Raw genomic sequence first — 26186 nt, forward strand, 5'->3', positions numbered from 1 at the left:
AGGGCTTGTCAGGGACAAAGTCATTTTTTGAAGGGGCAAGTGAAAGAGAATTTTACTTGCCCGCCTGACAAGCTGATTAAAACGTCAATAACAAAAATAACTAGGGAATAACCAAAATGGCAGTTTAGTTTTATGTTTAAACCACAGATCTATTTGATAAGTGGTTTAAACATAGGCTACTTTCCAACATTTCTTATTCAAAAAAATATTTGAAACAATCTCATTATTAATTATTAATTATATAATTAATACATATTATTAATGCAATTCTAATTTTTCAGTGTAAATTATTAAATTTGATTGGTAACAACAGCCCTAGTGTCTTATTTTGATTTAATTTATTGATCAAATTTAAGAATATAAAAAGAAAGCTGAAGCATATTCTATGTTTAATAAGATTAGGGGAAAAATTTCCTTTATAATAGGTAAAAAATATCATAAATATGCAGATTTAAATACGACAAAGCTGATTGAATTTTGCTTCAGAATAATTATATTTAACTCTGCAGATCACCCTGATAGATCACCAGAATTGTAAGTCAGAATGTAAACTGGCCAACAGATGGTAAGCACAATTATATTAACCCAAAACTAACTTAATTAAAATGCCACAGCCCATGCTGTTTTTTTATTTTTATTATTAGAATATAGACATTAAGAGAATACATTTTTATGCAAGTACTTTTACTTTTAATATATAAAGTACATTTAAAATTTGGTACTTTTTTTTCTTTTTGCTTAAGTAGGTTGGTCATTGTGGTACTTCTACTTCTACTAAAGTAAATATATCTCTGGTTATTTGTACTTTTACTTAAGTACTGAGATTCAGTAGCCTACTTCCTCCACCACTGCTCACAACACACAATAAAGACTCCATGTATGGCGTATTGGTGCAACATAAAGGAAGGGTCGCTAAACAATTCAGCGATCGAATTTGAACAAATCCTTTTACAGAATGGATACCAAAAATTCGAGTCATTGAATGAATAATAAAAAAAACACTGTCCTCTCCACCACATGACGGCGCCACCATCCCTATTCGCCTGCACTTTCAGCACGCCCAGTCATTTCTGGGACCGTTCCCTCTCCAGGCTAGTAGCCACACTTGCTCCATCCCTCTTTCTCCCTAGCCCCTGAAATATACTTCCTCTCTATTTGAAACCCGTCGCGAGCACTAAGTAAACGAGTGCGCGACACCATGGCGGACAGCGCGAGCGAGAGCGACACGGACGGCGCGGGCAGCAGCAGCAGCTCCGCCACCCCGCAGTCCACCTCGGCGGCCGCCTCCAACAGCACTACGACCACAATGAACACCGCCACCAAAGCACAGGGCGTCGTGATCTCGCAGTCCCGGCTGGAGGAGCTGACAAACCGACTCGCGTCGCTGCAGCAGGAGAACAAAGTGCTGAAGATCGAGCTCGAGACGTTCAAGCTGAAGTGCAAAGCGCTGCAGGAGGAGAACCGCGACCTGCGCAAGGCTAGCGTCACCATCGTGAGTCAGCCCGTGTTTTTATCGCTTCAATCTCCGCGGCACACCTGACAACATCATCACGGCATGCCAAGACGTCTGAGGCACATTATACACCACATTGGGGTGCAAAGTTAACTTGTTTGTGGGCTAAAAGAAGCGTTTACGGTCGTTTAACCTGCTAGCCTTCGAGCTAACTGTGAAAACAGCCAACAAAAGCCTGATGGAACGTTAATAGTTTCAGGGAAAATGTACATCACAGGCCAGCTTCTTTAAAAATAGTTAATATGTCAATATGGATCGTTGTAACCTACAATGTATCTGTCTTTATGTATGTTTTTCATCTTAACGTTGTTTAATAGTCCTCGGAGGTGTGCGTATACTGACCACATAAGGCGTTTACTGATTTACCACATGCTTTATCATCATCATCATGCTTCTAATGCAGAACGTGTTTTTGCACGTCTGATACTTTGTGCTAACCGAACGAGGTTGTCACTAGTACTTTATATTTGAGGCCTGTGTCAGGGTGGGAAGTTGGCACTCTGAATATTTGGCTCTAATGCGTCAACATCCTGTATGTGAATCAGACCATCTGCATTTTAGAAAATGAGCCAAAACTCAAGTGTCACTAGAGAAACACTGACACTTATATCTAGTGCATTTGCACTTATGGCAATCTGTGACGTTGGATTTCGTGTGCAGAATGGGTATTAAATGCCTCATTGTCAATAATAATTAGGTCTGAATGTCTAGCTCCATTACAATCGGTTTTTGTGATCTAAAATATGATAAATAATAGTTGTTTCAAGATCAAATATGAATTGCTTGGTTACAGAAATGTATGGAAATAAAATGTAAATTATTTTTCCAAGAGAAATCTTTAATAATAATTGCTTTTTTCAAATGTATGGTTGTTTTTCTTTCTGCAGCAAGCGCGGGCAGAACAAGAGGAGGAGTTCATCTCCAACACTTTATTTAAGAAGATTCAGGCTCTGCAGAAGGAGAAGGAGACGCTCGCTGTCAACTATGAGAAAGAAGAGGAGTTCCTCACTAATGACTTGTCCAGGAAGCTCATGCAGGTAAGAAACTCTAGAAGGAAAGAGCCCATCAGTGGCGTTTGAGGTCAGGGGTGGGAAATGTGATCGCTTGCCCTTAGAATCATCCCTTAAGGTAACTTTCACATTGAGATACAGTGCATTATGAATAGACACCTATTACAAAGGCTTATTTTGGTTGCCGCTGAACATAAGCAAATAACAATAGCTGATTAAATCGTGTGAGAGATTGTTTTGATGTGGTCATTAGTCAGACCAGATGACATTGTTTATGCTGCGTGTGTTTAGTAGGTGTGCTGTATTGTGTGGAGGAGTAACAAGAGAGATTGTGGAACTAGTTTGCGTATACAGTTGGCATGAGTCATTAATATTTAAGCCGGGAAGATTTTGTAATGTTTTTCAAAGACTTGTGCTCTCTAAGGCTGCATTTTTAAAAAATAAAATAAAAAATACAACAACAATATATAGAGTGAAATACTCTTACAATTTGAAATTAATGTTTAATATATTTAAAATGTGATTTTTCAATTTTCAGTCTTCAGTGTCACATGATCCTCCAGAATCATTCTAATATACTGATTTGGTTTTTAAGAAACATTTCGTATCAATGTTGGAAATAGTTGTGCTGTAGGGCTGAAACGATTCATCGAGTTACTCGATTAACTCGATTACAAAAATTCCTTGAGGCAAAAATTCTGCCTCGAAGCCTCGTTAAATTCCTATGACGCGCACTATACGCGCAGGATCTGATTCACACGGACCGCTGTTCAATGTTCAGGAAGCACACCATAGTGCGTGATACATTTTGAATTTAGTTTAGATTCTAGATGCCCAGAATCACTATAGTAACTGCATGTTTTACACAGTTTATGTAAGTTGATTACCGTTCTTATAGCTGCCACACACACACAGCGCGCAAGCCCCGAAGCCAGATCGCTTCACTTTCATCCTCATAAAGTTTGTCAAGTAAATGCTTTTAAAGCCTTGCCAGTTTGAACATTGAAGCGGTTTGTGCACTATTCAAAACAACAATACGGAAAACTTATCCGTTCAGTGCTCAGCTTTTTTCTGTGACACGGAGAGTTGAGCCTCTCTCTCTCTCTCTCTCTCTCTCTCTCTCTCTCTCATCTCTCTCTCTCTCTCTCTCTCTCTCTCTCTCTCTCTCTCTCTCTCTCTCTCTCTCTCACTCTCTCTCTCTCTCTCTCTCTCTCACTCTCTCTCTCTCTCTCTCTCTCTCTCTCTCTCTCTCTCTCTCTCTCTCTCTCTCTCTCTCTCTCTCTCTCTCTCTCTCTCTCTCTTCTCTCTCTCTCTCTCTCTCTCTCTCGCGCCAGTCAGACCAATCGTGACAATGCATCACATATGCTATCACATATGCTTAAACTTTTATGTAGCCACGCAACAATAATTTCAGCATTCACTGTATACACCGGGACGTGCGAACGAATGCTTCACCTTAAATGCACCGCTATGCATGTGATGCAAGCCAAATGCAGCGTTCTATTAAAATGAATGTATGTATTTCTGCTGTACCAAACTGCAATGTAGCCACACACACACGCATGCATATAATATGATATATTATTTGTTAGTAGCCTAATGGTAAATGCTGCAGGTGTAGAAATCTACATAAAAGATATTTACTTTGATGTCAGCGCTAGATTACAGCATGAAACCTGTTGTGCATATTAATAAATTAATTTGCTTTTCCTCTTCATTTTCGTTATGCATTATTTGTTTTGGTTGTTTAAAAACACGGGGAAAAATGTATTCGATTAATCAATCGATTAAGTGCTAGATTAATCGATTACAAAAAGAATCGATAGTTGCAGCCCTATTGTGCTGCATATATTTTTGTAGAAACTGGATTTTTTGATTAGTTTCTTTGATTAGAGAGTTCAAAGGAACAGCAATTATTTGAAATAAATCTTGTTTATCGCGTTCCTGGACCAGTTGTTAGAATCGGTCCAGTGCTGTGTAGGCAGTATATCTTATGCTCATTGATTGTGTTTGTTTTTAATGGTTTGCAGTTTAATTTGGTTTAATTTGTTTTCTGTGGCGTATTGAATTTAGAACATTATTGCAAATTCTTCTGTTTAAAATATGTTGCAGTGGTAAACCGCATGGTATCTAATAATCAACTAAACGTTAGTCATCAAGAAGAGGCTTGGTCGACTACATTTTAATCAGTCAGTTATTTGCAGAAAAAAACCCCACAGGAATTGGCAGAGTCATGCAGTGACAGATCACTACCGTGGCTGGTCCCTGCGGTAATGTGTTAGGGAGAAAAAAAGACAAAATAAACTTTCGAGAGAGTACAGAATGACCACAAAGAGGTGATGTGCGACCTCAAACATGATTGATTTCAAACGCAAGTAGTAACCTAACGTAATCCACTTTACATGGCCGCTCGCTCTATCGTTAACGTTAACCTAGAAAAACATGCGCTAATCTGACAACGTGGACAAACGTTTATTTCCCATAATATGAAGACGATGGAGGTAGGAGGGAAACAAAGTCACTTGAGTCAGGTATAGCCTAATTGTCCATATTGTAGTGTTTTAGTTTGCTGGTATATATTTGTTTATTTATTTGTTTTTATATAATGTATATTTATTTTGTTTTCAATTGATGTTAAAGCTGCAGTCTGCAACTTTTTTATGTTGAAAAAATTTGCAAAAAGTAATTAACGAGCCAGTACATCATGAATCTGGTGAACCGTGTTTTTGTCTTATCCTGATTCACTACGGTACACCTAGAATACGTGTTTATATTCAGACTATTTTCGACCGGTCGGGTCTCCACTGCTGCAGAGTACCAACGTGACCCGTCATAGACATAAACCGAGAGAAGTAGCTCCGGCTACAGATTTTTCTGTTTGCGTTCTGATCTCAGAAAAGTGTATGCAATGTTTGCCGGTGTCACTGCAGCAAGTTTTATGCGATCGCGTCATTTATATTTTAAATGCTCATTATTATGGTTTAGTATTTAGTGACTAATGGCTTAAATAAACGACTAACTGTCGACTAGGAAAATCTTTAGTCAGGTGCAGCCCTAGTATATTTGCAACACAAGTAACTATGCATGACAGTTCAAAACAGTTACCATGAAGAATTCAGGACTGTTTTGCATCTTTTGTACTTTTATTCTCTTATGCGCTCTTTCGTTTTCAGCTTCAGCATGAAAAGGCAGAATTGGAGCAGCATTTGGAGCAGGAGCAGGAGTTCCAGGTCAATAAACTGATGAAGAAGATCAAAAAACTGGAGAATGACACCATCTCCAAACAGCTCACTCTGGAGCAGGTACCTTCTTCAAAAGAAAAACAGAAAAACCTCTCCTCTAAACCACTCATTCTTGATTGGCCACCATCTATTGCACAGACATGTTTTCAGATCAATTGGTCTAAACCTGTTATGCTTTCAAAACAGAACGGGTGCTTCCAATAACCTTGTTTTTTGTTATCTTGTGCCTCTGCCAGTGCCTGGCTCTGGAACATGCATTCAAAAATCTTCTCGAATTAGAACAGGTTATTCAGGAGCAAACACATAATTTATACTTTTGGAAAGTTTGATTATTATTGTGGCCCAACATTTTTATTTAAAGCTACACTTTTTTAGTTTATTCTTAGCTAAAAACACTTAGTTCTTTCAAAAATATATGTGCTCATTAATGTATATTTACTTCTTTCAAGTAATAAAGTATTCTCGTAAGTTTATAATATGCCATTGAAAATACATACGGGAAGGGGTTTGAATGCGGGTCGCCATGTTGCCCCTCCATCTTGAAAGTACATTAACCAAAGAGGGACATACCCGTAAATTCAAGCTTCGCCTTTTGCGTTTTAACACTCGATGGCACCGTGTCGAATGTGGACGAGGTCGAACTGGAAGCCATCTTAATCTTGGACCAAATCGGCCACCGTAGGAGCTAAAACGAAATCGGAATTGAGAGGAACAGAAACTAAAATTCTCTGGATGGTCAAATACCTTTTCACCACTAGATGGGGGAAAATATCACACAGTGTAGCTTTAAGACTGTGCATTGTCTTAAAATGCCATATTGTTTTATTAATTCCGTGTAATGTGTGCAGCTCCGGCGTGAGAAGATTGATCTGGAAAACACTCTGGAACAGGAGCAGGAGGCTCTGGTCAACCGGCTTTGGAAGCGCATGGACAAACTTGAGGCAGAGAAAAGGTAATGTCCCTTGTAATGTGGTCTTTTTTTTTCTCGCTTTTTACAGGCTGCACGATTAAACCAAATGTGATTTTGGCAAAGGTTGCAGTTTTTTTATTTTATGCACAGCTTGTCAGTGAATCAGTAGTAAACAGTGTTGGGCACGTTACTTTAAATTTATAGTTATAGTTACTAGTTACTTCTTACAAATAGTAACTGAGTTAGTAACTGAGTTACGTCATTATAAAAGTAACTAATTACCAGGGAAAGTAACTACTGTGTTACTTTGTTTTTTTTTTCAAATGTTCAAATATGTCAAATAACTTGGATGCCCCCAATTTTAAATATGTTAAATGAATGAATTGGACACTAAATAGAATAAATTGCTATTATAAAACATTGTACATTAAATGTACACTATTGTAATGTTGCTGTGGGACAATGTGAGACACCTATCAAATTCAATATATTATTGTAAATATTATCAGTAGTATCACTACTATAGTGTAAATATTGTGTAAATAGTATCAGTACTTCTTTACTTCTCCTCTGGTAGTGGAGCTCACGTTATCACCTGGGTTTTTAGTAGGGGTGCACCGATCCGATATTAGGATCAGATATCGGCCGCGATACTGACAAAATAGCTGGATCGGGGATCGGAAAAATTAACAGATCCACAAGCCGATCCAGGTGTTTTTTTCCGTCGCAGCAGAACCTACGTCATTCGTCAGCTTCACGTGTGTCGCATGCTAGAAGGGAGCGAGCCAGAGAGTCGGCTGTGTGGAGGAGATATTTCACGCTTGCCACGCCAACTAGTTCGTCGCTGTTTCGAGGGTATTACTGCAAAGTCAGGGTCTTTCCTGCATTGACATTTTTTTTGACGGCCAAAGCCTAATTTGATGAGTTATTGTGATTTACGAGTGATGTAGAACAGATGCTGCGCTTGTGACTGAGTGACAGAGAGACCGATCTGAGAGCTCCTCCCCCGCGCTCGCTCTCTGGGTCTTCAAAATAATCAGTGTTCGCTCTCATATTTCACATATTAATCCAAATCAAAAGCTCGGAAGACCGAAACCATGTTGCACGTGACACATTCGGACAATTTTGTCCTTGAATTATCACTGGGTGTGAATTGCGCTCAAAAAACATTGACTCTTCTCTGACCAGCTGACATAAAGCATACTTTCAATAAGCGGGAGACAAATTATATCCAGTTATGAAGTGTTTTCTGTGTGTTGACATCTTTCGCGATGTTCTAACAGACGGGATTCGCACACAACGCGTCTGCTAATGTCCGATTCGTGACCTAATGACTCCTTTGAACCGAATCATTTTAACGACTGGCCAGAACAACTGATCTGTCCAACACTGAACTCATGAACTCAGTTTATTAATTTACTCAGAACGCAACTGAAATGAGAACACAAGTGTGCTTACCCATTTTAGCAAGAGTGGGTAGTAAGAATTATTTTTAATTATCAACAGTATTTCATCTTATTTCTGTTGACAATGTGTAGTAAAATAAATAGGCCTAGCCTACAATCATTTAATCTGGAGTGAGGTGAAACCAGAACAAAGTTGTTATTAGCTAGCTGAAAATTTTTATTAAATTGCATATGGTAGAAAATTAGACTATTTGTTAATTTGTAATGCTACTTTTTAATATTGATATGATTATATACCAAAACAATTATCTGTAGTGTAAAAAATGTTTGGTAACTGTCAGATTACTATTGTATGTTTGACCAATACACTGTTTTTTGTTTCCACTGCTACATTTTATTTATTTAAAGAAGTTAGATTACATTCTATTTTAGATTTGAATGCACAATTGTTTTTTAAATAAATAAGAATTCAACACCTTACATACATCTGTTATTTTGTCTTAGTTATGTTTAGTTAGTAAAGTCTGGTGCCTTTAGTCTCTTCAAGGAAGGTATAAGGTGGAAGATATACAGTTTATTATTAATTCAACAATATATCGGATCGGTATCGGGTATCGACAGATACACAAAGCCCAGGCATCGGTATCGGTATCGGGACTGAAAAAGTCGGATCGGTGCACCCCTAGTTTTTAGCCACTAATGTTGTGGCTGTGATGACGTGAGGCTTCATTAGATTAGAATTACTGGCCACCGGCGTGGAGAGACTCTTTCTTCATGGGCATAAGCTGCACGTTACATAAACATTACCTTTCAACTCAATGAGGGAAAAGTAGCGCTTATACTTCCAGTTTGCGAAAACTACCTTTGAAGTCGTTGGACTGCCATCGCTGACTGTGCATATGCGTGTGCGTAGTGTGTGTGTGAACTCAACCTATCAACCTCAACCTTGTCTCCCACCCACCAATCATCATCAGTTATGTGTAGCAACCCAACCCACCCCCCAACACGCATGGCTGCGCGCGCACACACACACACACACACGCACGTTGCAGGTCCGACTGACAGAGAGCCTGTTGGGATGAAAACCGCTTCAGTGAGCTCAATTATAGTAACGCCGCATTTTTTTTCTCAGTAACGCTAACGCCGTTGTAACGGAAGAAACAGTAATTCGTTTGATTACTCGTTACTGAAAAAAGTAATTCCGTTAGTAACGCCGTTTATCTATAACGCCGTTATTCCCAACACTGGTAGTAAATGCTGCTCTATCTGAAAGCCAGAGGGCACTCTCGCGCCGAAACTCCAAATATGCCCTGCAGAAGTATGATGCGTACTACCAGCACATTTGGGAACTTAACTGTCAATTTCGTCATCGCCCCTTTTTTAGGGGAAAATAAACTAGACTTTCCATAGACTTCAATTCAAAATAGTGGCACAAAACAACATCCGTACACAGCCGGCAGGCGTGAATAACTAACTTAAGAAATCACTAAGATTAAACATGTCAAGTAATTATATGTCCACCCTGCCAGAGGGGGAAAGATACATCCACAAACTTAATTTGGTCAATTTAAAAAAACATGTCCCTTCATTCTCCCACATTTTAAGCGACCGATAGTTTTTAAAATGGATACTGGATAAAAAACATAAGTAAAACAGTGCTGAACTTTATAACAAGAAATTAAAAAACCAGTACTGATCCATGAAAATGTGCTAAATTAAAAACATAAATATGAATATTAAAATGAGAAGTTCTAACAGAACAAATTATTCAGAAAATAATTGAAACATAAAAATATTACAGGTCAAATTTGTTTCTTTACCTATAACCTAGAAACATGTATGTACATTTCATAGGTAACACTATGCAAGTCCCTATGCAACAAGGATGTATTAGCTTACATGAACTATAAGCATTATGCATACATTTTTACAGCATGTGTTAATATGAGCAATACAATTGTACCTTGATCATTCATGTTAGTTCATAGTGCATTAACCAAGGTTAACAGATAAAAATAAAACATCAAACTCAATTTAATGTTGAAATTAACATACTAACAATGAACAATACTTCCACAGCATTTATTAACCTTAGTTAATGTTACAAATGGAATCTTACGCGTTTCTGCTTTGTTTATGTTTCTGTCGGCAACATGACGATACAGTTTGCGTTTTTCACATCACTAATTTTATATATGCAACATTTGGGTCTGACTTGCGTGTGTTTTTATCAAGTTGTTTTCACTGCTTGAGGTACTGCTAATGTTAGCGTCCTCTCAGCCTCGTTGACAAACATACACACTGCTGTTAATTACCTGTTAATGCAGCATCTAGTCAAGAAATGAATTACTTTATAATGATTTGGAAACAAGTACTGTAGTGTTCTGTATTCATACCGTTTCGCTGTAGTGTTTTAAACGCGCATCTGATGTGTCAGCGCTCTCCGTGCAGCGCCGCGTGCAGCCTCACGTGTGAATGTAAACAACACAAGGCGTTAGTGAGTTTTTATTTCGCCTCTAGAGGTCGCTCTCGTGCTATATAATGAGCTCATGTTCTGTGTAATGACAGCGCACCCGTCTCAGCCGCTCCAGCAACGGACGCAACACGGAAAAACTATCGGTGTGGATTTTTGCCGATAGCCGATTGTTCCACCAATCAGCTATCGGTGCTGATTAATCGGCAAAACCGATGAATCGGTCGACCTCTATACTTTAATGCTGACCGACATTTTATCACTATATAGAATACTATGAAATATGTTGTGTGGCTTATTCTGTGTAAGAAGCCACATCATCTCACAGAAGGATGTTTTCAAACACTCAACTAACGTTATGAAGTGAGTTTAGAGTAAAAGCATGTTATTAAATGTTGTCTTTTGTTGGACAAGAGGTTCAAATGCATGTTATAAGTGACAAAAACTCAGTGCTTTCAGATGGAGCAGCATTTACTACTGATCACAGAGCCGTGCTTCACTGACAAGCCTTAGCAATTTCATAATCGCACTAAGCCAAATCAGTTTAAAGGTGCAGTGTGTTAATTTTAGTGGCATGTAGTGGTGAGGTTGTGAATTGCAACTGTCCACCGCTTACCCCTCCCATTCGAAGCACATAGAGAAGCTACGGTGGCCAACACAGGACAAAGATGTCATCTGAGACAGCAGAGAGTAGTTAGTGCTCTGTAGACCAGTTTGTCCGTTTAGGGCTACTGTAGAAACTTTGCAGAGCAAAATGGTGACTTCACTGTAAGAGGACCCTGCGTTGTATGTAGATAGAAAAGGCTCATTCTAAGGTTATAAAAACATAACGGTTCATTATGTAAGGTCTTTATACACAATTGAAAACATAGTTTTTGTATATTATATTGCATTTCTGTCAATAGATCCTCATAAATGTTACACACTGCACCTTTAAGCGTGATTTCAGGTTAATTGCGATTAATCGTGCAGCCCTAGTCTAAGCACACTTGATCTCACAATTTTACCTCTAAATTCTGATTGGCAGGATTCTGCAGGAGAAGCTTGACCAGCCAGTGTCAGCCCCGCCATCTCCACGTGAAGTTTCCATGGAGATTGACTCTCCTGAGAACATGATGCGGCACATCCGCTTCCTGAAGAGTGAAGTGGAAAGGCTGAAGCGCAGCCTCCGCACTACAGAACTACAGCGTGAGTCCTTGTCTCATTACGCACACATGCACTCTAGGGTTCAATAAACACTAAAGATTTTTCTGTGCAAAAAACAGAAAATTAATTATAGGCTACTAGATGTTTTACACCAACTAAACCAATGATATTCAAATGGCGGACCACGATCCACATCCAAACCCTGGCATGTTTCCATCCGACCGCAAGACCGAAGAACGTTAGCACCATTTTCCTGTTTCTAGTTGAAGTGACCGTCAAAACAGCCATGTGGATCACACCACAAACTCAGGATTGTTTGTGGTAATGATATTTCAGCGCTATATCCTCTAGTAGTTTTATCTAAAGCCAAACGCACTTCATTGAAGCCCTTTCATCTCCGTGCACCTTCTCTCTTTCTCCAGAACCGCGCCACATTAACAGAGCCCCCGATGTCCTCGTCCGTCGCAATGTTTTACTGTAGACATTGTCTAATGCCAATTTGGTAGACATCGCCCAACCCTAATGCACTTGTGCACCAACACAGCCTTTCTGCTTTCGTACTCAGCCCGAGGCAAACAAATTGCACTGCGAATTTTCATGGTATTCGTACTAATTGTCCCAATTTATAGTACATTTGAAATAGTATACCATCTGGGTATACACCAGAAGATACCCTGATGGTATTCTATTTCCAGTGGGTTTTTGCATGGTTTTTGGATATAAATGTAATAAATAATGTATTGCTGCTCGATTTTTTTAGCTAATGTTTGCATGTAAATATAAACAGATGCGAATACTAACAGTATTGCAGTGAGGTTTGTGGGTTTTAAGGTGCAATTTTTATGTTGTGTTGTACTCTTGTATACTGGCCAGTGAATTACATGGCTTTACTTTTGTAGTACATGTATGTGTATTGGGATGCAGCCATAGTTTATGGCACAGTACAGTGAGTTAATCAGTTGTTTAATTCTTAGCTTGAATACTCTTTTGAATTGTGTTATTGCCACTAGAGGGAGACATCTGCTTTGTAAAACCATAGCTTACTTCTAGATCATGCTATCACACCCATTAAAGCTTTAAGCAGGTATTAACACAGCAGAGCATTGAGTCAACAATAAGATAGATATAAAAAGCTTTTTAAAACTTGGCAAATAAAAGATCAAGGTATGTATACTGTCTAAGGACTGTGCATGTGTGTTTTAAAACTATTTAAATTTTATAAAGTTATAAAACTTAATTTTAATTTACTAAAACTCTATAGTGGACTTCAATCAGTGATAATGTTAATGCATTTTTCAATTTAATAAAAAAAAACATGTATTATATCAGCTGTACTGTGAAGGTATGCTGATATTATAATTTATAATGAATAACTAAAATAGAAAAACACTTTAATGGAATAATTAGCATGAATTAGTATTTGTCTTAGTATTTGAAAGTTTTAAATTATGATCATGTAATTGTGCATTTTGAAAATGATCCAAGGAGCATCTTCTTCATCTTCAGTTTATTACAGGTTGTATATCTTTGTAACATTTGTTTGTTTTCTATCATTACTCCCTCCAGACACAGAGAAGCGGGCTCAGTACATTGAGGAGGAAAGGCAGATGAGGGAAGAGAACATCCGTCTTCAGAGGAAACTTCAGAGAGAAATGGAGAGACGAGAGGCGCTTTGTAGACAACTGTCAGAGAGCGAGAGCAGCCTTGAGATGGATGACGAGAGGTGCATTTAACGCATACAAAAAAAATTGTTTTTTGACGTTAACAACCGGACCATGACGTTGTTAAAGGGATAGTTCACCCAAAAATGAAAATTCTGTCATAATTTACTCACCCTCAAGTTGATCCAGACCTGTATGAGTTTCTTTGTTCTACTGAACACAAAAGAAGATATTTTGAAGAATGTTTGTAACAAAGCAGAGAGAGCAACTATTGACTACCATAGTATTTTTTTCCCTGCTATGGTAGTCAATAGTTGCTCTCTCTGCTTTGTTACAAACATTCTTCAAAATATCATCTTTTGTGTTCAGCAGAACAAACAAACTCATACAGGTCTGGATCAACTTGAGGGTGAGTAAATGATGACAGAATTTTCATTTTTGGCTGAACTATCCCTTTAACGTAGAACTGACCTGGGCTGCGTTTCCCAAAAGCATTGTGAGCGAAGTTGATCGTAGAGGCCATTGGTGGCAATGGTTCTATGCTCTACTTAGGCTTATGATGCTTTTGGCTATTTTTAAACCCTGGATATTGCAACTTGGTTATAATGAATTCTCTCTCTCTCTCTAGATATTTTAATGAGATGTCTGCTCAGGGACTGAGAGCTCGTACGGTGTCCAGCCCAATCCCCTACACTCCCTCTCCCTCCTCCAGCCGCCCTATCTCTCCTGGTACGTGTCCACACAGTTACCTTTGTAAATGTATCACTTTTTTATAGAAAAATATAATGATAGAGTACAGTTCTGTTCAAAAATTTGGGGTCAGTAATAGAGATCGACCGATTTGGGTTTTTCTATAACCGATGCCGATGTTTAGAGGTCAGGGTCAGCCGATGGCTGATATGTGCTGCTGATTTTTAGGGCTGATATCTTGAAGTTTTCCCCTTCATTTGCATGCTAAAGTGTCACACTAATAATAAGTGGATGCACAACATTTCTAAACTTAACATCATCATTTATTGAACACTGACTTGAACCATCTCTCGAATCTTAATTCTGTGCACTGCACTGTATTAAAATAAAATATTTATACAAAGTTAGCCAAACAAATCAATACACTGACCAAGTATTAAATATATAAAACGGGTAATATAAAAAAAAAACCTGTCAATCATTTACGTAAAAGTTTTAGAGCATTTATCAAGCAGAATTGTTCAAGTTTGTTGGAACATAAATGTAAACTTGAATATACATTTAAATAAAATAAAAACAACCTTATAAATAAAAATCAATTAAACTGAAAAATATATAAAATAAAATGTCCTCTACAGAGGCAAAACGTCTATTCTGGGTCTCAGGAGGATATTTCTGTCTTGTGCAGAGTGAATCCAGAATTTATATTTAGATGTCACTTCCGAAACTTTGCGGCATGCATTTGCTGTCAGTCCTCTTAACAGCATGAAAACCAATAGTTTTATTCAATGGATTTTATAGAATGTATAGCCTCAAGTTTTGCGAGCCTGCATTAACTCAGCACTTAATAAAAACTCTTTTTTATTAATTTTATTACTCTTTTTTTTTTTTTAACCCTTTTTGAGCGGTGAGATTCTGATCGCGTTCAAGAGAACTTAGCCTGCCATACACTGTTCTGTGCTGCTCCAGGAGTCAGGACAGCTCTGTGACTCTGAGCATGGCGCTGTATGTGAGCGGGGCAGAGTAACGTAGCCCATAAAAACGGGGGATGTGACGTCATGATTGACAGCTGAGATTGACGGCTTTTCTGAGTGAAGTTGTCACTGAGGCACTAACAAACTTTTTTCGTGATTTTTTGCGTGGAGATTGGAGCTTTTAGCTTTAATTTCTATATTTCCATAACTGTTTATTTCACACCAACATAATTAATTGTTCTGCATCTGTGAGAGTGTGGGCGGGCTTTTGATAATCGCGCCTCTACTTCCTGCTCTCTACTGCGCAACTCCGGTCCCGAGATCACTACTGCGCAGACTCTGTCCCAAATCTGCACAAGATGTCAGCGCCGTGTGCGGGCCTCCAAAAGCTTCAACTCTCGTCAGCGGATGTCAATGAAGTCGCATCGTCCATATTTTTTTACGGTCTATGAGCCCAACCCACGCACAGAGTGAAATTCTCCAATTCCAACAGAACTTATAACATTGGGGCTAATATGTTAGCAAGCAAGCTGCTAATAGTTTTCGATTACAGTTCTTAAAGTTAACTGCAAGTAAGCGAACCTTCCACCAGCTGTAGCATTATGCCAGTTCCTGACGGTTCTATGCTATTCGTTTTTTCTTTCACTAAGTGAAGCAACACTTCATAGTTTACTAGCAATATATAGTAAATATATTGCCATAGGACTTATCAGTATCAGAATTTAAGCCTTATCTTTATCTCCCAGGACTGTTGTTGAATCTTCCTAAAGTTTTGGCTTGGGGTCCTTCACATGCGTTCCACCGCACCAATAACAAGGGGCTGCCCGCGGACGTGCCTGACTTTAAATCACCGCTACTAAACGCGGATATCTGCGGATAGATTAAAAAATGACTAATATTGGCCCCATATTTGGTCGACCATCTGTAGTCAGTAACATTCTTTTTGAAAGGAATTAAATCAGCAAGGACATTAAATTAATCCAGTGTTGTTGTTTTTCAGGAGAGCCACACTGATAGGACAAAATCAATAGGAGAGCCACTTTTACCACAGAGTATCAAAAGTTACATCCAGTCGTAGATAGCATGTCTGCTTATCAGTCTGCCATCCCTGAACATACAATATGCAATGCAATAAATACAAAAGATAGATAGATAGTGGGTATGCACAATATATTTGACAGCACTAAAAGAAAGTTTACATTACAATCGATTTAAAAAATGTACTAGATTATTCACACATTTTTCTGTTTAAAACACATTTTTAATATACAATATAATATACACTGAATTATTAAAAAGTGTCCGTAAAGACGTGAGATGTTACAAAAAAAACTATTTAAAAAAAGAAATGGTACAGACTTTTGAACATGAGTGTTTATGATTTACAGATAGTATGTACTACGCCTTTTGATCCATATTTTAACGCTTTCAAAACACAGCCTTTGGGTCAGTTCGTAAGATGATAATTGATTAGACATGCATGAATTTATGGAGTGTTAATTATTATACAAGTTGTACTGCACTGCGATGTCAAGGTATAATAGGCCAGAGACTTGCTTTCATTCCCATTCTGAGATCAAACAGATGAATAACCTTTGAGGGCTTCAAACAAGATTCTTTCAGACCGATGCTGCAGTAGATGTTTATGGGTTGTACATTTGCTTTGCCTATATTGCAGGTATTGATAAACACAAAATAGATAAACTAGATAATAAACTAAACTAATCTTTAATAATAAAAAAAATACCCATAAACAAGTATATCATGTTATGTAATTCAAAAGTTTATGTAGTTCAAATGACCAAAGATTATTGTCAACAAGGATTGTTTTAAAAAAGAAAAAGTATTTGTCAGCATTTAGGAACAGTTTGCTGTTTATTGCTGCATTAACGGGTTGCATCATGTAAAAAACATGCACGTTTTTATATTATATTGCTGAGAAAGACTGGTTTATAGTCTTCTTTCATTAGGTTCCTTTGAGAAGCGAGTCCAGTTATTTATACATTTTCCCATGATCCCAGAGGAGTGATCTACAGAGCTATTTATATTTGTTCTGCATGCTGTCAGTGGGCCAGGTTACATCGTTTTTGTTTGTTTGTTTTTGGATGTATTGGCACATTACATAGATGTGACGACATAAAGGACCTCACTAAAATTGATTAGCAGATTATGTCTTTTCATTCCAGGTTTGTCATACGCTAGTCACACGGTTGGTTTCACCCCTCCAGCCACTCTGAGCCGAGCACCCCTCCCCCACTACACATCTCCTGGGCTACACATCCACCCAGGACCCTCACACGCTGTACAGGTGTGTACACACTATATGCAAATGTCCAGCATCTCTATAATCTAAACACACTCGCTCTTTGCACAAGCTTGTGTCGATGGGCAGCAAGACGTTTACATGCAGGAAGCAGTGTGTATCATGGATGGCCTGTTTTCAGTTAATATCCATCGTAACACTATTCAGCTGATTTGCTAACAGGACATTGGATGACTCATCTGTGAATCACCTGGTAACACTCGACCTCAGAAAGCTCTTCCTCATCCCCTTTGTATGTTTAAGTTAATGTAGACCAGTTCCGGGAATCCTCAGCCATCTAATTAAGATAAAGCTCAAAAGCAGCATTCCCTTTTTCTCTTACATCTCCTTTGCAGTGTATTCTGACCTTTTAGATTGAGAGATAGCAGGGAGTCCTTTTAATAGAGAGTCTAGTAAACCACCCAAAACCTTGTCATCTTATCAGTCAGGTGCCTTGTCACTTGTATTATGCAACAGAGATATTAAATTATATTATTATACAGAAATCCTGATAAGATGAACTCACATCCACAGTGTTTTGTACAAACAGGTACCTACAGTATCACTAGTTATGATGGACTAGATTTTTAACTTTAAAACATTTTTACATTTAGTTTGTTCTTTGATGTTGCACACACCCGTTCAGTCTGATTTTTCAACATTTCATTTCACTAGGCCCAGTGCAACATTAAAAATGTTGATGAATTGACAAGTTTTATTCTTTAATCTTGTCACTGGTTTTGGTGAGATTAAAGATTGACTATCTAGTGTAAAACAGACCTTTATTCCTCACACTCAGTCAGACAAAGTGGTTTAAAAATTACTTTACGGATGTGTTCTATATGTGTTTCAGGACCAGGTTCATGCCAGTTCAGACGAGACCTAGACATTCTTTATCATGCTTTCTGTCATTCATGGCAGCAGAGTAATTGAGATCACACACTATTCAGCTTTTGATTTCTGAATGAAAGGGCTGCTTCCTGCAAGTAGCAATTTCTTGTTATTATCAATGTTGAAAACAGTTGTGCTGCTTAATATTTTTGTGGAACCTGATTTTTTTAGGAAAGTTCAAAAGATTTTCTTTCAAATTGAAATCTTTTATACATTTTTGCTTAATAAATGTTTTTACTGTCACTTTTATTCAATTGAATGTGTGAATGCCAAATCAAAGAATTAATTTCATTTTTAAAAATGTAGCTGACCCCAGATTTTTGAACGGAAGTGTACAGTGCCTTTTCCAAGTGGTTTAGTACCGTTTGAAATAAATGGCAGGTGCAGCGTAGATTTAATGTGTCACTTTATCATGTTAATGTTAGCTAGCAGATAAATAAGTTAGCTATAAGTGTACAGCAGTGAAGTAACTATTTTAACCGGTCTCAATTTCAGCCTATGTTATTCCGCAACACCCTCTGGATATTGTCCAGTTGAGTGGAAGCCAATGTAAGATTAGCCTTGTTGCAGCAGCAGTTAGTCCAGCCGCATGTTTATGTCTGTTGCACAAATATGACCCCTCTATTTACCAGCAAATACTTTTGATGTAGTGACTGACTAGGTAAGCATATTATATAACTTCACCATCCCCTAATGGGATGGCTCATTGCAAGCTTTAAGCATAGTTATCGAAATAACCAAACACATCCACAATAAGAAGCATAAACTTGTATGTAATAAGACTTTTGCTTCATCCAAGTGCTTGTCCTTTTAACAAGACTTAGAGTTACAAGAATATTCAAGGTAAACTTCTGAGGCAGGTTATCAAGACAAAAAAATCAAAAAGTCATAGATTGTTTTAGTGTAATTTTTGAGATGTGGACACTACGGATGAAACGATTACCGGTTTCATGATAAACCACGATAAAATTTAGTGACGGTTAGTAATATTGTTAAAAATTTAATTATCATTAAAACCGCGTGTGATTATCAAGATGTTGAAAACTCGCGGTAAATCTTGTCCAGTCTGGTGTAGGCGCAGCGCGCAAAGCTTTTTTTGAATGAAATGGAAGGCAGTGACAGCACTCGGGGGATTGTTCAGCCTTCTAAAAGGACCAAATCTGAGGTGTGGTCATATTTTGGCTTTTACAAAAGTCCTGAGGGAAACTTAATCGAAGATGGTCACCCTGTCTGCAGAACATGCCAGAAGAAAGTCGCTGTGATAGGGGGAACACTTCAAAACTACGAACACAAGGCAAGTGGACTTTGACCTCAATACCAAAACTACGTCTGGGAATTAATAACGTGAAGCGAATGAACAAATTCAGTCAAGACTAAGGTGACATTTAAGGGATAATAATCAGGACTTGACATCAACAACCGCCATTTGCGGGTGTAACGTTATTTCGGCTGCACACTAGCCACGTTGGTGGTTGAACTTATTATAGTCTTCTCAAAAGCCATCTGTTATAATCGCATTGCGCATTATAACCACTCACACGTTTTTCTATTGAGTTTATGAATGCTATGTCTCATAATCAGGCGTTCAGATTAGCCATAGTTTCGTTCAGAGCGCGTGCCACGCTCTATCGCTGAAATCTACACTAAAAGCAGAGATAAACGTGCGATGTATGCAGGAGATTCATTCATCATACAGGTATTGACTGTTTTTGTTCTATTTCAGCAGCGAAAATAGTTTCAAAAAAACACAGCAGAAGCACAGCGCATCTGATATGACTGGAGTAAAGTTGGCGAATTTAGGGACCGTCTCTAAAGTTACATACAACATTGGTAACGTTATAGCCTACACTTTTCAAATTTCAATAGCATTTGAAGGGAATGACAGTCATCAAACTGACTGTAAAGTGTTCATCTAGGTGTCAGGAATGACGCACACATTTTGATATTTAATAAAATAAACTGTCAAATCATATGGAAATCTGGATGCATTATTTCACTAGGATACTGTTTGGGCTCTTACACAAAATATGCTGATTTAAATGTGTCATAGCTGAACACTGATGAGAATATTGCTTGAATATATTTACAGAAATTATATTAGAGATTATATTTACACCAAATTATTATTATTTATGCGTTGCTATTGACGACGTCCATTATAAGGAAGGAAATCCCACAGAATAGAATCTAGCTTAAAAAAGCGCATAGAGCTGCTTGATTTATTTGTTGTTTGTTGATTTTCAAATATAAAACTTGTTGAAATTTTTTAAGTGTGTGCATCTGTTCTTTTTTGAACACTTTCATCTCATTTTAAGAAAAGATTTTTCCATACCATTTCCCTTTTGGGGATCCATGTGTCCACATCTCAAAACTTACACTAAAACAATCTATGGCTTTTTTATTTTTTTGTTGTTTAAAAAATATATAAAAAAAGGTGCTTTTGTGGTTTTGGTTTTTTAGCAGTAGTATTAGCAATCTTTCAGTAAATCCAGTCACTTGACCACCATTCCATGTACTTTTCAACAGATATGGCCTGGTAGGGCAGCTGAACTGATTTTGGTTAGGTAATAAAGAATTTGAACTTCTTATTACACGGATGATCACCTCAGGCTTTTGAAGAATAATATTCAGTGACATGTTTGGATTAGTTGCTTATTCTCGACTGATTCTTTTTGCTTCTTTTTTGCTTTCCCAATACCTATTTGAACATTGTGGATTATGTTTTCCTGTTGGGGAGCTGTTGGCTATAGCAACAGTGATCTGTTTGTTTTAGCGAAGAGTGGTTGGCTCACTTTCATGTCCCGTGGTGCCATGAAAAAGTCCGCTTGTTTTGATAAACCAGCAGTGACAGCAGAGCCAGACCCTTCCAACACACTCAAAGGGGTCACATTTGCACTTTCACACTCTGTTTGCACATGTAAACACTCGTGTGACAAATAAACTAGGGGTGATGAGGCCAGTGCGCATTTTATGTGTAAGAGTTTTAGCGTTGGTTTTAACAGAAACATGACCGCAATTGTCAGAAACTGTTGAAATGTGTTTGAACAAGTTATGAGTTGAACTTCCTTTCAAAAGTTTGTAGTACGTTTTAGAAAGAAGTCTTTTAATAAGGCTGCATTTATTTGATTAAACAGTAAAAACTGTAATATTGTGAAATATTATTTCTATTTTAATATATGTTAAAGTCCCCCATAGGGTTGGGTAGCAAACTCAATACTTTTAAGGGCACCGACCAAATTACGAGTACCAATTCACATTAAATCAATCTGTGCCAATTTCTGGTACCTGAGAACGCATCTGGTGATATAGACTAATGTCTGTGAATATTAAACGGCAAAAAGACTTTAAATACGAATCCTGCATGGCTCGTGGTTTAATTTTACCACACACACACACACACACACACTGAATTGCGCCTGACGGTCGCGTGTTTCCATCTCTGCCATCTCATACGAGGACATGAATGTCATCTCCAGAGCCCTGAGAGTCACTTCATGAGCATTTTACCGTTTTATTTGAGAAAAACTACCGTCATATCATAAACGCACAGAAACTCAAAAGGTCTTCATGGCAGCCCGTCAAAATAAAAGTTTGGTTTAACTTGACATCTAAATTTGGTAATATATTTACGTCTCAGTGTAATAATAATACTAACACTAGTGTAATAATAATCCATCCATCCATGTTTTAATTTGAACAGTATAAAGCTCAGTTGTGCAGCACTTTGTTTGACAAAAACGATTAAAAGATCAATTAAATTAATGTTTTATGTCTTCATTTGATTACCAGAAAATGCACGACACAGAATTTGTGGGAAATCTTTTCATAGAAATTAAATTTATTTTTATTTTATTTTAAAAAGGTTGTTTTTATGAATTCAATTAAGTAGCTAGTAGCCTTCTATTTAGTGGTAAATATTACAGTATACAAACATCAGACAATGGCAGACAGCAACCAAGGCAGCTCTGGCATAATGTCAAAAGCACTTCTATAAATGACTTACAGTTTCTTTACAGTTATTGAGGTAAACATCCCTAAAGTACAGAAAAAAGGTACTGTTGGGTACCGGCACTGAATTTCAGGTACCGGTTAAAATGTGAACGGTAAAACATTTTTTTTATACTGGTTGAAACACTCTTCGCAGTCATGGGACAAAAAAAAAAGTTCGGTTCAAATCAGAGTATGTGAGCGGAGTGGAGCGGCAGCAATTTCCCCTCCACGCTCTAAGCATTCAATAATCACTCCGCTCCAGCTCCGCTTCGGGTTCACAATTTCCCACCCCCTTCTCCACTCCTCGCTGATATCAGAAACACCGCTCCGTCTTCGCTCCGAGGAAATTTGCGGCTAAACGCTAGTCTATTTAAGTAATCTCTGAAATGTCATAAGTTCGCTTTATAACATACATTAAATAAAAAAAATAGGCGATTAGTTTCAACGTGGTTTATTGAAACATAGTGTGCAAATATTTTTTCCTACGACATGCCAAGCTCATTAGGCTTTATCAGCATTAAAAGTTAAATATCATTGCTGCTTTTTGCAGTGCAAATTTAGTTTGGTAAGATGAAAATAGTAATACGTTTTCATCCGTTATTTTATCTACGGGTCACTATACATCAGATACAGATAACTGTAAGCAGATAAGCACTGTAAGACTACATTTGTTTGAATGCATTAGAGAGAACGCTTTTGTGTGTGAATAAGTGTGCTTTCACCCGATCATATTCAGTATGTAGAAGGTTAAAAAATAATTCCTTGAACTATAACATCCCACTCATGTCCATCGCCGTCATCATAACCTTTACATTCTTTCTGATTTTAATGATCCATCTGTATCAAGCTGTAGCTAGTTTAACGTGTGTGTTCTGGATTAAAATGCAGTTATATTATGTGCCGTTGACATGAATTGCACTCGTGATGGAGCGGTAGTGGAGCGCTCTCTTTTAAAAAATCCGCTCCTCACTCCATTCAAAATGCAATGATAGGATGTCTTACCTGCCTGTTAACCTATGTTTTCCACACCGCCACAAACAATCCTGCTCTCCATGAAGCTATGCAGAGTTGTATTCAGTGCCACCTTTTACAGTTCCTCCTGAACCAAAACAACAAGCTTATGCTACGTTCACGCCATGGACGTTCTTCTTAGAGCTTTCACTCTTGCGTTTTCTATTGCAACTCTGTCAAACTGAATGAATCTGTGAATCTGTGGCAGACAGGTGGTACAAGTCAGCGCTGTAAGTTGTTGACATTGGAAATATTGGTCAATACATAGTGGATGTATCAGAACGGTAATGTGTTTTATGTATCACACTCTACAATGTCGGACATGCAACGATAATTGAATTAGCCTTTGGCTTGACTATATCAATCAGCTAATATAGTGTGTAATATTGTAACATTGTATTGTGTTGCCATCTCAGAGTCAGACAGCTGCCTTCTAAAAACCAGCATCCTTAGAAATGCTTTGAACATTAGACACAGTCAGTGGTGGAATAGAATTTCTGATGAATAAAAGGCTCAAAAGAACAGCATTTATTTGAAATAAAAAATGTTCAACATATGTCTGTTGAATAAAAGTGTTAATACATTAATGATGACCCTGACCTTTTGACCAGTAGTGCATATCTCATTATGAGCTTGTCTTTTATTTCCTCCCCACATACAGAGGCCATCCCCAAGGAGAAGCACCAGCCCAGATAAGTTCAAGCGTCCGACGCCGCCTCCCTCCCCGAACACACACTCTGGAGCACAGCATCCTCCTCCTCCCCCTCCACCCGCACAGCCGATGGTTCAGTCCGGCTCCTCCCACTCTGTGACATCACAGAATCCCCCGTCTCAGCCTTAATGCATGCACCATGCACTACCTTAAGCTAGGCTGCTCCAAGCTAGGCTACACTACTGCTATAATGACAACAACTCAGTGATCCTCCACTGGGCAAAGGTTGGAAGGGTTTTGGAAAGGATATGGAATTGGAGGACAGTTGAACTGGGGAACGAAAGGACTGGGAATGTGAAAAGGGAGAATGTGTAGATGCTTGGCCGACTGACAGATCCATAACCAGCCCCATGCCGTTAAATTTTTGTTATTCTTTTCTTTTTTGTTTGGTGTAAAGTGATCAAGCTGGCTCAGGAAAGGATTGGGAAAGGTTTAAAAGATTGTTCGAGAGGGTTGTCAGCTGCGCATTTCTGCATTTTGTTTGTCTTTCCCCTGCCCCCATTTAATCTTAATTGTTTTAACTGATTGACTGTTATATATCATCAAAATTTTACATTTAATAAACAACTGAATGCTTGATAAATCCTTCCTTTCAAATGATCATGTCTTCACAAAGGTTGAAAATGAATTGAATCCCAGCACATTTGCCGTGGGGGTGGCAGTATGTTTTTTTTTTTCTCCCCCTTTTGTTTTCTTGTCTGTTTGTTAGTTTTAGGTTGTTTTTGTTTGTAAAACAGATGTGTGTGGCTCTCGTTGGAAGAATGTAGATGGTAAAGAAGACAGACTGAAATGTACTGAATCAGCACTTGTTGCCTCTCTGCGTGTGTATTATAGTGGGATTATAGTGTTGTGTGTGTGCGGGTGTTTGTGTGTTTCTGCACAGCCATAGAGGTTTCCCACGACTGCTGGTCGGGGACCAGTCTCTCCCTGCTAGAATCCAAACATGACCCACTACGAAAACAAAGTCAATACTGGTTTCTGATCAGCAGCTCGACCTCTCTCGGAGCCCTCGCTGTAAAGTGAGTGCCCTGGATGCTTATTCAGATGGGGAATTTTGCTTAATGCCAGTGTCATATAACACCTAAATATGAACCGACATGTTGATGCAACATAATAAGGTACTGTTGAACAATTAACTCAACATGATTAAATGCTTGTACAAAAAAACATCTTGTATGTGTGTTTTTTTTAACACCTGAAATGTGTGTGCAAGTAATTGGGTTATTGAATCTTTAAGGATATTGTAATTCTGAAGGTTGTTTCCTTTATTTTTCACAGTCAGATCCTGGGGGGAAAGCTTCTGAAATCATGATTTGATGGGTCATGTTTCCTGCTGTTTTTACAGCTTTTTGAGATTAACTACCCAGGGTTTCTGTGAGTCCAAAAAGTTTTAAAATTAATTATTTTAAATCAATAAATTGCCAGGTTCCCTAAATGGATCTCCTCCTATGATTAATAGTTAGTTAAAAGGTTATATATGAGAGAAAACAACTTATTTGCGAAAAGCAAATAATTTATTCGAACCATACTCATGTGTAGTTAGTAGTAAAATTAAAATAAATTTTTGAAAGGGAACATGCCCCATCCGTAAACCATGAATACAACCAAAATGAATTTACATTTAGTCATTTAGCAGACGCTTTTATCCAAAGCGACTTACAAATGAGAGACATTTGTCTATTCAGGAATGTCATGAAAATAATGTTCCATGTTATAGGGCCTATACAGTTCACAATAATATTCATACATGTCACTGCTTCATTTGAAAGAACATTTGTTCATTTTTGTATCGGTAGAAAATGGGTTTGATACTGCATTGAAACACTATCTGGGTCCAAGTAAAACCGGATGAGAAACGCAGGGATCGATGATACAAGCTGATATTAAAGACCTAGAAAGTATTGAATCAGTGGAGTCCTGTAGAAAATTAAATTTCTAAGCTTTCAAGTAGTACCATATGTGCTCCCTGAACTATTTCTGAGGATGTTACTTTTCCATTTTGGCTTCATCATTACCAAGATACCTCAATACCTATCATAGAACGCATGCATGCACATGTCAATGTTAGCTATCTGTGAGTAGGAGTAGTTGTGAGTAGGTGTGTGAACCTTCACTTGACATGTGATAGACGGACATTGTGCATCTCGGTCATAACATCAGCCCTCTTTAGGTGTCAGGTAATACTGCACCAGCACAGTTTTCCAGTCTTATTACCAAACACATCTCTCTTACCAAGCACTGTTACACACACACAC

The 26186-nt window shown here is 38.0% G+C and overlaps 1 protein-coding gene across 1 annotated transcript; it reads left to right on the forward strand.

Moving 5' to 3' along the window:
- Window positions 1-1035: 1035 nt before the first annotated feature.
- ccdc6a (coiled-coil domain containing 6a) lies at window positions 1036-25091 on the forward strand. Its single transcript, XM_079833754.1, has 9 exons — window positions 1036-1492; window positions 2401-2550; window positions 5697-5825; window positions 6614-6717; window positions 11582-11742; window positions 13267-13423; window positions 13990-14090; window positions 17212-17333; window positions 23881-25091. The coding sequence occupies exons 1-9, from the start codon at window positions 1199-1201 to the stop codon at window positions 24058-24060; spliced, it is 1398 nt and encodes a 465-aa protein (XP_079689880.1). The 5' UTR covers window positions 1036-1198; the 3' UTR covers window positions 24061-25091.
- The last annotated feature ends 1095 nt before the right edge of the window (window positions 25092-26186 follow it).

Source organism: Gobio gobio (assembly GCF_949357685.1).
Source record: "Gobio gobio genome assembly, chromosome: 13".
NCBI classification, from domain to species: Eukaryota; Metazoa; Chordata; class Actinopteri; order Cypriniformes; family Gobionidae; genus Gobio; species Gobio gobio.

Bases quoted from the DNA above. Each gene is read 5' to 3' on its own strand.
- ccdc6a (XM_079833754.1), top strand. From the start codon at position 1,199: ATGGCGGACAGCGCGAGCGAGAGCGACACGGACGGCGCGGGCAGCAGC. The intron at 11,743-13,266 runs GTGAGTCCTTGT...TACTCCCTCCAG, and splicing joins CCGCACTACAGAACTACAGC to ACACAGAGAAGCGGGCTCAG. The intron at 17,334-23,880 runs GTGTGTACACAC...CCCCACATACAG, and splicing joins GACCCTCACACGCTGTACAG to AGGCCATCCCCAAGGAGAAG.